Source organism: Rhinolophus sinicus, chromosome 16 (genome assembly GCF_057876585.1).
Source record: "Rhinolophus sinicus isolate RSI-liver-muscle chromosome 16, RSI-T2T, whole genome shotgun sequence".
NCBI lineage: Eukaryota > Metazoa > Chordata > Mammalia > Chiroptera > Rhinolophidae > Rhinolophus > Rhinolophus sinicus.
The window spans coordinates 130915290-130929751 of NC_142516.1; the positions used below are offsets into that span (position 1 = coordinate 130915290).

Below are 14462 nucleotides of genomic sequence, written 5' to 3' on the forward strand. Positions count from 1 at the left end.
TTACTGAATAGTGGAAGCTTTGAGCTCCCACTGCCTTCTTTTGGTTTGGTATATATTTTGCTGTTTTTTATATATTATTTCTGGACAATGTTCCTTAGGTTTGTGGCATGAGATTGGTATTATTCTTAGTTTTAATAAAACTATTTTTTTATTTCTTTTGTTAATTTCTGTGGTTTGGAGAGTGTAAATATATGGCCTGTCACCATCTTTCTGAAAGCCTGTCAATATGTGATTTATATTTGAAGAATCACATATGAGATTTAGTAAGAGAGAAAAAATAGTCATATGTAAAAAGAAGAAAAAAGATTTCATGAAAACTATTTATTAATAATTATCAGTATTGCTGATATCTACTCCCAACATTTTCTCTGAACTTTGGATTACATTTCTAACTGAATATCTCCATGAGACCCACAAACTTAGTAATATCTCATTGGCACTTATTTTAGATGTTAAAATGGAACACATAGTAAGAGCTGAAACCCCAAGGAAATAGATGCCAGTAACAACTCCCACATTTTAAGTAAACTACAACACTGCCACTTACAAAGCAGTTGGAAGAAAATCAGTTGAAACTCTTAGTATCTTACCCCATCAAATGTAAATTAGGGTAAGTTGGGAAGAGAAGAGGTTTTTGGAACAAGCTCTGTTGTGGCAGAGGTGTGGGAGTGCTTTCCTCTTGTGTCAAGCCTAAGAAAAGTGGCTTAAGAGAGACCACTCAGAAATTTCAGTTTGCATCCCTTGGAACTTTGGGATCACAGAGGTCTAACATCTGGCTCATTTGTAATGAAGGACCATCCCGCTAGCTGCTCCATGCCAGAGAAGTTGTCACAATGGAGATAGTCTATCCTTCCAGTTCTGCGATGGCAAAGAATACTTGAGCTGGCCCATAGTCCGGATGTGGATGCCATGAGAGAATCTTCTCTTAATTGCTCAAGATGGCATCTGGAGGGTAAGGATTCCAACAGAGTATAGGAGTGTACTTAGAAGGTGTACCTAGAAAAGATTTGTGAGCAACCAATGAGAGAACATGCTTTCACCCAATTCAAGGGAACCACAAATGGGACACTTAACAATTAAATATTAATGAGACTGCAATGCTTCTGCCCTTCCATTTGAGTTTCTGATCCCCTTAACTTCCCTCTATTTTCCTAGTATATATCTTAGAAGATACCATAACATCTTCTAACATACTGTATAGGTTACTTATTAATTACCTATCTATTATCTAGACTGTAAGTTCCATAAAGGCAGGGACCTTTGTATACTCGTTTGTGATTCACTGATGTATCCTAATCACTGAAATAATTATTGGGTCATGATACTTGTTGAATTTGAATATGAATTGAACTGGGATCTCCAAAGAGTAATGAAACACTTCTCCCCAAGAAGCACTCACCTACCTTTCTGGAGAGGCCAGAGGTAGCCTAGTCAGTGGGAAACTAGGGGAAAAAAAACCTTAAAGGGGATTACTAGATAAGAAACTGACCCCCTTTCCAATACAGGTAATCTGCCCAAGGAACACCTGAGCTGGAAGGGAGTAAAGCTTTAATTATAAATAAAATTCCACTTTATCATTAGTATTATTAGTACTACTCTGGACTGAACCTATTAAAGAAACAAATGGTTTGGAAATGAGTAATAGCTGGAGAAATATTCAGTTTCTTAAGGTGACCTGAAAATCATGGGGGCTGTAAAAGATTTCATCCAAATGCACTGAGTGTTTTGAATGGATAAATTTCTAATTATATTCTCCAAGATCTGCTCATTTTATAGATCAGATACATTGGCAGGTTAAAAGCACTCATTTTCTTTTTCTTACTTGTGGCACTTTCCCTCCTGTCAAAATTCTGACCATCTTTTAGATGGACACGTTTGGTTCTCTTTCTTCTACACTATCATGGGCAAGTCAACTCCAGAGTCTATATGCAGTAGCCCTCATTTGCTAGCGTGGAATAAAGTGCATAACAAATATTAAACTCTTCATAAATGTTTGATGAGTGAATGAATAAATAAATGATAAGACTTCTTGAGATCAGAAAGCTTTAGGAGCATCAGGAAGGACAAACTCTTTGTTATGAAGTGCAGGAGAGTTAAAATTAGGTAAGTAAAATGGGTGGGCACATGTTCATTTATTGACTACCCAGTAAAAGTCCAAGAATGAATGAATGAATGTTTATAAATGAATGTTTGAAAAAATGGCTACACATACATAGACAAGGTAAAAACAGAAAACACTATTTTATTGGTTTATTTATTCATGTATATTTGTGTCAATAAAATGGATTTGTACATTTGTCTCTTTTTTTTTTTTTCCCCAGGTGATCCTTGTCTTTGTACTAAGCATCGGGTCTCTTATAATCTATTTTATCAACTCTACTGAGTGAGTACAATCCCTAGTCACCTTTGTTTGTTGTATCATTAGGTTGCCAGCTAATTTGGAATTTTCTGTCAGGAAAAATTGTTAGTATACTTTCAAACACATTCAAAGACACAAGCTCATTAAAAAAAGGATAAGTGTTTAGTTCCCTACAGGAAGCACTAAAAGCAACTCCCAAAAACAACCTAAACAAGCAAAAAAGCATGAATTGCCTCTGCATCCTGCTATGCTTCCTTGCTATGGGCTGGGTGCCATGCACAGATCTACTCTCAAATCTCTGGGACTTCAAGCTTCCAGCTGCCATCTCCTCCCTTGGACCACTTGTGAGGGCTTTATATGCTTTGGTTTCTTTACATGTTGAAGCAGAAGTTGTGTAGTCATTTCAGGTTTTCTCATGGGTTTCAAACAACTTTGGGTGGTTTGGGGAAAGGAAAATGATAGACCTCATCTGGGATAAAGGAGCAAATTATTATGTGCTCATCTCTGAAGGTATTCCTCTCTTCTTTGCCAAAGTGAGGACAGTTTCTTGGACACAATCCAACTTAATCTGAATTTTATGCTGACCCTCTGGGAATTACCTTGGATTTCCAGCTAAGGTAAACTTGAGATTGCAAGGCCACAAAAGTCACGCAGCTTTAGAGATTCTAGTAGAACTAGTAGTCTTTGCTTTGTGAATTCCTTACTGATCTTTCAGAAAAATTTCTTTGAATTTGGCTTAGATCAGTCTGCTTGATCTGGAGTAACTCTATATCAGAAAGGTACAGGAGTTGAAATGTCCTAGCTGGGTAGGTGGTTGTGCAAACCGAAGAAGAGCCACATAACCTCTAGGCCTCTGAATCCACATTGATAAAACAGAAACAGAAGCAATAAATTCTATGGAAGGAAAAACAAGTATTTTCCTGTTATTTTCAACTCAATGCACAGTCTAGTGGTTTTATTCACGCTTCCAAGGGAAAAGAAATTTCCTTGAGATGGGAACTTAGTGTCTGGATTGACCATTCATGGTGAATAAGTAAAAAAAAAAAAAAAAAGAATGCTTACCATTTCTCTTTATTTGGTCCTCTATAGGCATAGCTTTTAAAAATGTACCTCTTTATAAACTGCCTTTGTTTCTTTTCCAGCCCAGTTGGAAGCTGTTCTTCATACCAAGACAAAACCATCCCTGTTGATTTGACTTTCAATGCTTTCTTTAGTTTCTATTTTGGATTGAGAGTAAGTACCTATTAAAAGTGGGAATAAACAGACAAACACAACAAGAGCAACATAAAGAGATCTGTGTGTACCTTGGTTATGCAATTAGCCTATATTTTCAGGCTTTAAAGGTAGAGGGTCTGTGCCATAAATCGTTTAATGTGTATTAAGACATAATAACTCTCTCTCCTGTGCTTGAAACTGTAAGCCAGACCAAAAATTTCAACACAAATGAAAATGGTTCCTTTTTAAAATATCATCACCCTGTCACACTGTCTTCCTTATTGGCTTCTGACCTACCACTGAGAAAGCTTTATTAATAATCACAAGTTAGCAGAACCTGAATAACAAGCCTCTGAAAATGTCATTGGCTCCACTGATGGCACATGTGCTGTACAACTATGTAAAATATTTTTATATCTTTGTTTTATTTTTGTTACACCCATAATTTTAAATAGTTCTCTCATTCTACAGACATTTATTGAGGGCCCCTCCTAGATCTAGATGTAGATGTATTTATCCCATGTTTGTATGAGACATATATATATATATATATATATATATATATATATATATATATATATATATATATATATATATATGATACACACACACACACACACACACACACACACACAGGGTGCCAAAAAAATCTATACAAGTGAACACTTTGGTCAACGTTATTCAAGCAGTAGTTCACCATAATCAGAAGTGTCTGGACGCTGAAGGTAACCACTTTGAGCACCTCTTGTGATTGCAGAAGTCAAACTTGACTTGTATTCATCTTTTGTTATCAGTATATATTGAGTATTACAATTTTAATACAGTTTTCCTTTCTTTAAATGTGTATACATTTTTGGGGGACCCTCTGTATATATAATGTATTTTTATGACCATCCTTCAGAACTTACTCTGACCACACTGACCCTCAAAACCTTTTAACAGCAGATTCTCACTTCTGGAAATGCCTGCTTTCTGTATCTTAATAGGAAAGTTCATAAACACAGGCCTTGACCAGCCAAACTTCTAGACAGCTGTACCTTTTCCACTGAAGACCATCCTAAATTATGTGTCCTCATTGCTCACAAATAGGCTCTTTTACCTATGTAATTATATATAATTTTAATACAGTTTTCTTCTTTTCTTAAAATATGTATACATTTTTTGGCACCCCTAGTATATGTCAGAAAGTTCTAGGAATAGCAGGAAGGTCAAAGTGTTTATTCTGAAGTGTGAGAGTTAAAATCGAGTAAGTAAAATGGGTTAGTGTTCATTTACTGAACACCTACTAAAGGTACGATCTTTATATCTACATATATATATATATATATATATATATATATATATATATATATTCACCTGTGTGGTCATATAAATATATGTATGTGTATGTATATAATAGAATGAGATCAAATCTTCAGTTGATAAATGAAGTGTAGATGAATAAAGCCACTCTCGTGTTCACTTTAAAATTCTTGAGGGTAACAGAATTTGGGCTCTTTTGTTTCCATTTCATAGTTTTTGGCTGCTAGTGACAAGATCAAGTTCTGGTTGGAAATGAATTCAATTGTAGACATCTTTACCATCCCACCGACCTTTATTTCTTATTATTTGAAGAGTAATTGGCTAGGTGAGTATATTCTCTAAGAAAAGCCTCCACATTCATTCATAAGTATCCTTCATTTTCCTTTAATGCCTAAATGCCATTTTTAAAAAACTTCCTCACTGTAATTGTAAGGTTTTGTAATGTAGTTTCAGAACCCGTTTTTCCCCCTCAGTACCTGGTAGCAATGCGATGTGCCTGATGCACAGTAGGTGTCAGTGTTTGTTTATTGTTACTGGACTGGCTCATTCACAACTTGAGAGGCAAGACCCTGCATCCTACTCCCCTGTGGTACCTTTATGCTGCTAACCCACACGGGCTGGGAGAGATGAAAAGCCTCCCTTGGGCTTTAAAAGATATAAATCATCATATCCAGACATGCCGTGACATGCTAGAGATTTATTTAATTAGTACTTAGTCTTTAAAAAGGATGGATTGACATTGCATGGGTGTTATGTGGCTGTTACCAGTTTTTACATATTTTTATATTGTTATTTATAATCTACAAAATATTCCTTGCCATCATTATTATCTAACTACATAATATAAAGCATTATACAACCACTGAGGAGTACATCATAGAAATTCTATAGTCAGGCGTTTAAGTGGTTTATGGATAATTTGCTCTCCAGTCTAAAGTAGGGGCAACCAAGTGTAAAATGTGAGTAGTGCTTATGATATGCTATATATTATCTCAACATCCTTATGGGATAGGTACTATTCGAATTCCCATTTTACAGATGAGGCACTAGAGAAGTTGAAGGGATTGCTGTAGATTATAACTGCTATTAAGTATCAGAACCCTGATTTGAGCTAGAGCACATGCTCTTTAACCTATGATATTATAATATATTATAGTTGAGCATTTCAGGAAGAGAAAGATTATAAGCAGTCCTAAATATGTTGTAATTCAGACCAATCCCTGGAGTCACGCTCTCTTTTGGCAGCTTTCTCCTTTCAATTGCTTTGTAGGTTTGAGGTTCTTAAGAGCTTTGCGGCTGCTAGAACTCCCTCAAATCTTGCAAATTCTGAGAGCCATCAAGACCAGGTAAATGCGAGCCCTGCCTGGAGTACTACTCACTCACTGGTTTGGAGTAGGAAATGGAAATGTTAGCGGAACCTTCCATTCAACTCATTTCTCATCAGAATTTCAGTGCAAAAGTCAGGAAATCCTGCAGCTCCCCAGATATTATTCACTCACTTTTCCCCCTTGTATTAACATCACACATTGGCTGTAAAGTTTGCAATCATTTTGAAGGTTTTGTTCGTCTTTGTTTTGTAGAACTACAGTGTAAGTGCATTTAAGCTTTAATCCCTCCTCCCTCCCCCCACCCCCAACCACACCACCAGCCAAGTGGAAAATCAAAGCAAGTCAGAGGCTTTGATTCTATACATTTGCTATTATGGATCATGCGTTTCCTAGCTAGGAATGTAAGACAATTCGTCTGAGCATGAAAGGTGCCAGTGTCAGCAGTGAACTTACCGTGTTTCCCCGAAAATAGGACCGAGCCAGACAATCACCTCTAATGTGTCTTTTGGAGCAAAAATTAATATAATATATTGTAATACCTGGTCTTATATTAATTTTTGCTCCAAAAGACGCATTAGAGCTCATTGTCCAGCTCAGTCTTATTTTCGGGAAAACAGCATATTGCTTACATAAATAGAGCCACCCAATGTCTCAAGAAAAACAAACAAACAAACAAACAAATCCAAACTACCTTTGAGCAGGAATACTTCTAAAGTTTGAAGCAGTTTGGACTTATGTTGCCCTCTCAAAATCACTATACCTCTACGTTCTCACTAAAAGCACTAAATATTACAGACCAGGTGGATTTCCTTGTTAATGTTTATGCATGATGGAGAAGTTGAGATCGGAAAGCACTATTCTTGTGTGACAGGTGGTCCTGCCTGAAAACCACAGAGATTTCTAAACTCAATGGCTTTATTTAGTAGGCAGGAGCTTGTCAGAGATCCTCGTCTGAGGTTAGCAATATGAGACTACCTTTCTGTGATCTACTCACAATTTCATTTTGGAAGCCCATTCTGCATTCCCAAGACACTGCATTTCGTACTCTTACTTTAGTCAATATAGCAGTCTATTAAATTTATTTTATGATGACACGTAATATTTTAAAAGTAATATAATATCAGGCTAGTGGATATCACAGCAAAATCTAAGCTTTTTGAAGAAGTGTGTGTTTTAGAGCTGCTCAAAGTAATATGTATACAAATCAAGCAGAGGATCTTGTAACACTGCAGATCTGTAGATCAGGGCTGAAACTTGGCATGTGCATTTCTGATACCCTGCCAAGTAAGTGTATTACTGCTTCAGGTCCGTGAACCATACTTGGAGTAGCAAGATTTTAGAGGGTGAGGTATTTGTGTTGTTCTGGAACCTGTCAGAACCTGACAGCTCTTTGTCTTTCTTCCTCTAGCAATGCAGTGAAGTTTTCCAAACTGTTATCAATAGTGCTCAGTACTTGGTTCACGGCTGCAGGATTCATTCACCTGGTAAGTATCTCACCAAAATCGCTGATGTCGCCTGTCAGCATAAAGGTCTTTACCAAATGGAGGTAATCCTTCGGAACTCCTGTCTCCATCATTTTAACTAATGTGAAGTTTATCTTTTTGCTTCCCTTTTCTGGGTATTTTGCACCCTCATATTACTGACAAATATGAATATGTATCTCCTACACTCAAAGTATCTCTGTTCCTTCTTCCAGCTTTCAAATTCTGCTCTTAGAGAAGGATCTAATAAGCTGTCCCTTCAAAGGTATAAGCAATAGGTAAAATTTATCACTATATCATCACAAGGGTTTCAGCATTTAAAGAAATAATGTAGAGTCCAATGTATGAAGCCAAGGAGAGAATTTCACACTTACAAAAGCTGGAGAATTGTTGGGGAAGTGTTCCTGAGTTGCAAAGGGGAGCTGTGGGGGCTTTCTTGGTTCTCCTAAAATTGATCTGTATGCATAGCTGCCCCTATTGCCTAGAGGACAGGCTAGTTTTTAGCCCATATGAATCAGCAATACAATAAGAAAGAAAATCCTAGACTTAATTGCGTGAGGACAGGTGAGGAGCAGTCATTAGAAAATGCAGAAATTGAAATGGGATGTTAAAAAGTCTGCACAGAACTATGAGAAAAGCAAAACAGAAAAAATATAGAAGTCTTTTTCACATGACTCCTCTCAAAATTAATTAAAACAATAATAAGAAAAAAGAAAAATGTCAGGCACCAAACGCAAACTTTGCCATGAACCTTCAAGACATCTGACAGTAGTCATATCCTTTCTCAGCACTCAAGCAAGAGAGATTTCCCTGAAAAAAAGTGTCACAGCAATAAAGGCAGGACCCTAGATCCAGGGGATTGGACCTAGGGGCATGGGCCTGCCTGTTGGCCATCACAGAATGGTAGGAAAGAAAACGCTAAAGGAGAAACCATACCGTGTTTCACTGAAAATAAGACCTACATGGACAATCATCTCTAATGCGTCTTTTGGAGCAAAAATTAATATAAGACCCAGTGTTATGTTATGTTATGTTATGTTATGTTATGTTATGTTATGTTATGTTATACCCGGTATTTATTATATTATATTATATTATATTATATTATATTATACCCAGGTTTATAGTAAAATAAGACTGGGTCTTATATTAATTTTTGCTCCAAAAGACACGTTAGAGCTGATCGTCCAGCTAGGTCTTATTTTGGGGCAAACACCATAGTAACAGGGCTTTTTTGCCTTCAATAGCCACAATGAGGGGCTCTCATGCTGAATGTGGCCTATAGGCATATTTTATTTGACATAATTATGTTTGTATTTTAATTTCTTTTTTCTTGCTTGCTAACTTTTGTGGAGAACTCACATAAAAACTCAGATTTCTGGATTCTTTGGGAAAATACAGGGTTCTGGCAACCCACTCTCCCAAGGCCACCAACAGTCCTAGTCGAAGACTAGCTGCTTCCTGTAAATAGCGTGTGGTGCTGGGTTGGACACAGTGTCTGCCAGGCTTATTTGAATCATGGAAGTCTTTTGATTGACCCTTCTAAGCATGTGAATATGTGCCCTTGTTGGACATCTAGTCATCTAGACAAAGAGATTTGTGACTTTTAAAGGGATCCACTTTGAGTCACACCAATATCTGGAATGTTAAAAACCTAGAAGAGCTATATCCCACAGCAAAGAAAATAGCAGAGGACATTTGAAATTGCAAGCCAAAATAAAAGCTATGATTGCCCCAACCTACTATCTTCCCATACACACACTGCCCTTCAGCTAAAAGTTGATACCATTTAAAGGTGAGTATCAACAAGAAAGTAATCAATATAGTGCCTATCCTTAAATTCTGCCAGAAATAACAATAGGGCATGACGGAGAGCCAAGAGACAACAGTATTACAACAGTACCATAATACAACAGTTATAAGAACAACAATTACAAGATAATTCGCACAAAGAAACAAAGGAAAATTTAAGAAAAAGCCTTCTATATTTAAGAAGAAATACAAATGAAAAACTTTAAAAATGGAAAATGATAATTCAAACACAATATATAACATTTTACATAAAAGATTATTAAACAGTAGCAGGAGTTGAAAATGGGCTAAAAGATATCAGAGAAAAAAGAAAAAAAAGGTATTATACAGCTGAAAACCACATTAGGGGCAACCAAAATGTAATAAATGTGAAAAAAACATGTTCGGAAATATAGTGGGCATGATTGAAGCAAAAGCCCTGATGTAGAAAAGAACAAAGACAAATCGTTGTTAAGAAGAAACATGAAAGATGGGCAATATCGCTTCAGCATGCTGTAAAATTAATGTTCCTGAAGAAAAGGACACAATAAATGGCACCAGGAAAAAATGCCTAAAATAAAAGTTTGAATCTCTAGATTAAAGGATATGCCATAATTCAGGGAAAATGACCCTAAATTATTTATTCCAACCATATTTTGGAGTAGTTTACTGACTTTTGAGGATAAGGATAGAATACAATCAGAACAAAACAAAGTCTATAAAAGGGAGAAAAAATCAAACTAGCCTCAGATTTCGTGGCAACATCAATCAATGCAGGATGATGATACAGCAGTGTCTGGAAAGTTTGTATGTAACCCATCCTCTCATTTAAAGCATGCAAGAGAAACTAGCACCCATGAGCCCCTTTTAAAAATGGATCTTGATGATAAAATACAGCCATAAAGGGGATGAATCAGAACTAAGAACTCAAGAATGAGAAATCCATGATAAAAATTAGTGGCGGTGATTACTGAATGAATTTAAAATAGGACTAAGGCATAATCAAGAGAATTATGATTACAGACTGGAACATTATGTACAATGTAAAACTAATATAAAAATACGAACGATGAGGAGGTAAGAGTAGTGACCGAATGTCCTTATATCCTCCTCCTCCTAGCATATCCAATCTAAAATTGAAACATAAAGTGTAAAACCATATAAATTCAGTTTTGAAATAGGGAGTTAAGAATAGGTAAATATTCAGTATCTTAGCATTGGTCCATAATCCTTTATTTTGACTTTAATGTACTTCTCATCTGGGACTGAGTAGTTGATACTAACACGGTTAAGAGGAGAGCAGACTGGACAAGTAGAATGGCAGAAGTCTTCCATTTCTTAGAGAGGTGCTGCGGAGTGGGGAGGGATTTGAATACCCCCAAGAGAGTACATTAAACCTTAAGGAGTTATTTCAATTATTGTGAAGGAAATTTCCAGGTTGAAATAAATTTAGATTTAGTTTGTACAACATGTTGTGCAAGGATATGATTGAAACAGTGTACTAAGATGTTGTTAAAGGAAACTATAAAATTTTAACATAAATGAAACTGTCCCGAACAATTCTTGTATTCCTGGGGAAAAATATATATGTATATATAAATCATATATGTATTTATCTATATACCTGGGGTGCCAAAAAAAATGTATACACATTTTAAGAGGTGTTACCTTAAAGTGTGTATACATTTTTTGGCACCCTCTGTTATATATCTATATGTATATGTACATATATATGTATATACATATATACAAAAAATGTTTATGTATATGCATATGTATATACAAAAATGTATATGTATATATATACACAAAAAAAGTATATGTATATATACATACAAAAATGTATATATGTGTGTGTGTGTGTGCATATATATATATATATGTGTGTGTATATATATATATATATATATATATATATATATATATATATACACAATTGAGGATATATATATCTCCCCAGGAATATATAGGTTTAGATCTGTATGATTTAAACTTCATTTTCTTATACTACAATAGTCTCAGACAATAATGAAGACTCCAAAAGTCAGTGGAAGCAGATTGGTGTACTTTGTAATATAATTAGCTATCAGCCATGGGAGTTAAGTGTAGACATACAATCTCTTTCTTATTTTGGAGTGGGGTCCAAACTCACTTTTAAAAGTGAATTTAAAAGGATTTATAGGAGTCCACACTCACTTTTAAAAAGTGATCACATACCTGAGCAAACTACATTGTTTCTAATTTCCATTCCAGTTCTTAACAAAACAGAAAACATACTTTCTCTCACTATCTCTAGCATTTTATCATTTTTGTGTTAAATAGAAATGGAAAATGTCTGGGAAATATGTAAGTTATCCGGAAAAAAATGGAAAAACAAAGGAAAATTGTACATATTCTATATAATTGTTATATGTTATTTATAATGATATATGGCATATACCATATGTGTGTAATAAGTTTATATATGTTATCATTGTAAAGTATAGTGCCTTTGGCTAAGTTGCTCTTTTTATTTAATAGAAAAAGATAAATTTAGTTTCCTTAAAGGATTTAGGGGGAAAATCAGAGGAAATCTTTTTCAGAGTTTTTTATTTTTATTTTTATCACTGAAAAGATTTTTGTGGGGAATGGGGAGAAATAACCTGGAAAACTTGTTTGTTTGCTTTTCCCTAGACACTAGTTCATGTGATAAGCTCACTGAAGCTCACTGAAGTGCTCATTTAAGTGCTTCTCTCTTTAATAATAATCCTGATGTGGTGAGAAGTGACAGTGAATAATAATTGCTCAACCTGAGAGCCTTTGCATTCCCAGGATGGCTCCAGGATGTGGAGATGAAAGAGATATGAGCAGTGAACCCCCCTGTCCCCCACCCCCATACACACACTCCATGGTGGAGCATTTCAAATGTGGGCTCAGTCTACATGCCCCTCATATTTCAGCAATGATCACAATGAAAGAAAACAAGACTTCACAATCACTACCCACATTTGCAAACCCTTCACAGCAGCCTAGGAATCATTTAATATTTCTTTTGAATTGAATTAAGTGAAACGGATCCAATGTTTTGCCTGTTCTTTGTAAACTTACCCTTGGATTCCATTCAGGTACCTTTCCTGAGTCTTCTTTCTTTGGACAGGTGGAAAATTCTGGTGATCCCTGGCTCAATGGTAGAAATTCACAGAACATATCATATTTTGAGTCCATTTACCTGGTCATGGCAACAATGTCAACTGTGGGCTTTGGAGACTTGGTAGCCAAGACATCGCTAGGACGGACCTTCATCATATTCTTCACTCTGGGGAGTTTGGTGAAGAACATTTTTATTATCTTTTGAATATAGATACATAATGGTTAGAAGTAAAGCAATATAGGTTGAGTGTGAATGTTACATTATTCAGAGCAGATGTCAAATGGAAACGTAGTCATACAGGGATCCCATGTTTTCCCAAACTGCATGCCCTGGAGCAGATAACGTAATTGCTCGGTTGTCATGGATGAGGATAGTCGACAACTGAGAGCAGACTTTCCCTTTTAGCCTCTACATTGATTTGAGCAACACTCTCTTCTTTGATCTTCTGCCCATCAGATTTAAGTCTTTCTCCCCAAGAGGAAGGAAATTTGAGATCTGATCTGAAGAAAGTTCTGTTCTTTCCAGCCCAAATGAGTAAGCTCTCTCCAAACCAGCATTTTATTTCGGATAAGTGAACATCTGTGTGTGGTTCAGGAGTGTGTCAAGGACAAAGGGAATCTCCTTTTCTTTTAGTTTCTAATTTCAGTTCCTTAAAAACCATACCACAGTTATCCACTCCACCTTTCTGATATTCCCTGTCTACAGTGTTACATCCCCCATTTCACTTCATCTTAACTCTGTTCTGTCCCATATGCTTTTTTCTTTACCCCCAAGTTCCCAAATAGTATCAAGTCAAAGAGTCAGAAGAACGTTTTGTAGTGATGAGGGCACAAAACAGGCAGAGAGGTTGCCTTACTGCTTATCTTTGCTTTCCTCATTTTTATGCTTTGGAATGCTGAAAAGCATTTTATTAAACTTTAACCAAATGCAAAGGCTGAAGTAAGGAAGAACACAGTCTCCTTTTAAAAATATAGTTCACAGTCATGCCCCTCCACGATGAGAGAAAGTTTTATGTACCTTCTTTCTCCTTTATAATCTTGAAATTTTGGAATATCCTTGAAATAATGATATCTAAGGTTTTATGTATTGATATTTTAGATATTATTTGCAAACTATATCCCTGAAATGGTGGAACTTTTTGCTAACAAGAGGAAATTCACCAGTGCCTATGAAGTGCTCAAAGGAAAGAAGTAAGTAGTTTGAAGAATAATTTCTACAGTTTGACATATTCTACTAATCACATATCTCTTTCTAAAACACCTATTTCCTGGCCTAAGTGAATATATTGGCAAGATCCTTCATTCACTAAAGAGGGTTGTGCTAGAATAAATATAATAATAAGATAATAATTGCTACATAATGTGAACTATATAGATGCTCATAAGAGCACTAAATCAACTAAAATGACAGCTAATGTCATTCAGTGTCAAATATTGATTGTGTCAGTATTTTTACATTCCTTATCAGTAACTATTCTTTTATATCCATTACTAATTGCCTAATTCATTTTGATCATGTGGTTCATTCATGACTAACTACATAAAAAATGGGTCAAATTAAAAACACAGTTCAGACTTAAAATAATGAATTCAGCTGTCTTAGCCAAAATTCCCCTAAACTATATGGAGCTCATTCATAGGCAGAGGTTTGCTAGAATGATGAGCAAGTTCAGTCTCTTTGCCAGTCCTTCATACATCGCCTCTTTTGTCCATGCCACAGCCACTTGTTCCCAAAGGCTATTTCTCTGTAGATACAGGTTACCTCAGTTTCCATTAATACTTTTTCACATCTAAGAAGAAAAGAATGAATCGGTGATCTTAACTTCGAACTGGTTCTTTTTTATTTAGTCTCTATCT

General features: G+C 35.7%; 1 protein-coding gene across 1 annotated transcript in view; it reads left to right on the forward strand.

The window, feature by feature from the left end:
- KCNU1 (potassium calcium-activated channel subfamily U member 1) overlaps positions 1 to 14462 on the forward strand; it is a 119587-nt gene that overhangs the window by 14825 nt on the left and 90300 nt on the right. The window contains exons 3-9 of the mRNA XM_074331502.2: positions 2322 to 2383; positions 3502 to 3592; positions 5090 to 5201; positions 6147 to 6222; positions 7613 to 7688; positions 12613 to 12783; positions 13705 to 13796. Of these exons, the coding sequence (XP_074187603.2) occupies positions 2322 to 2383; positions 3502 to 3592; positions 5090 to 5201; positions 6147 to 6222; positions 7613 to 7688; positions 12613 to 12783; positions 13705 to 13796 (680 nt within the window). The remainder of the gene's footprint in view (positions 1 to 2321; positions 2384 to 3501; positions 3593 to 5089; positions 5202 to 6146; positions 6223 to 7612; positions 7689 to 12612; positions 12784 to 13704; positions 13797 to 14462) is intronic.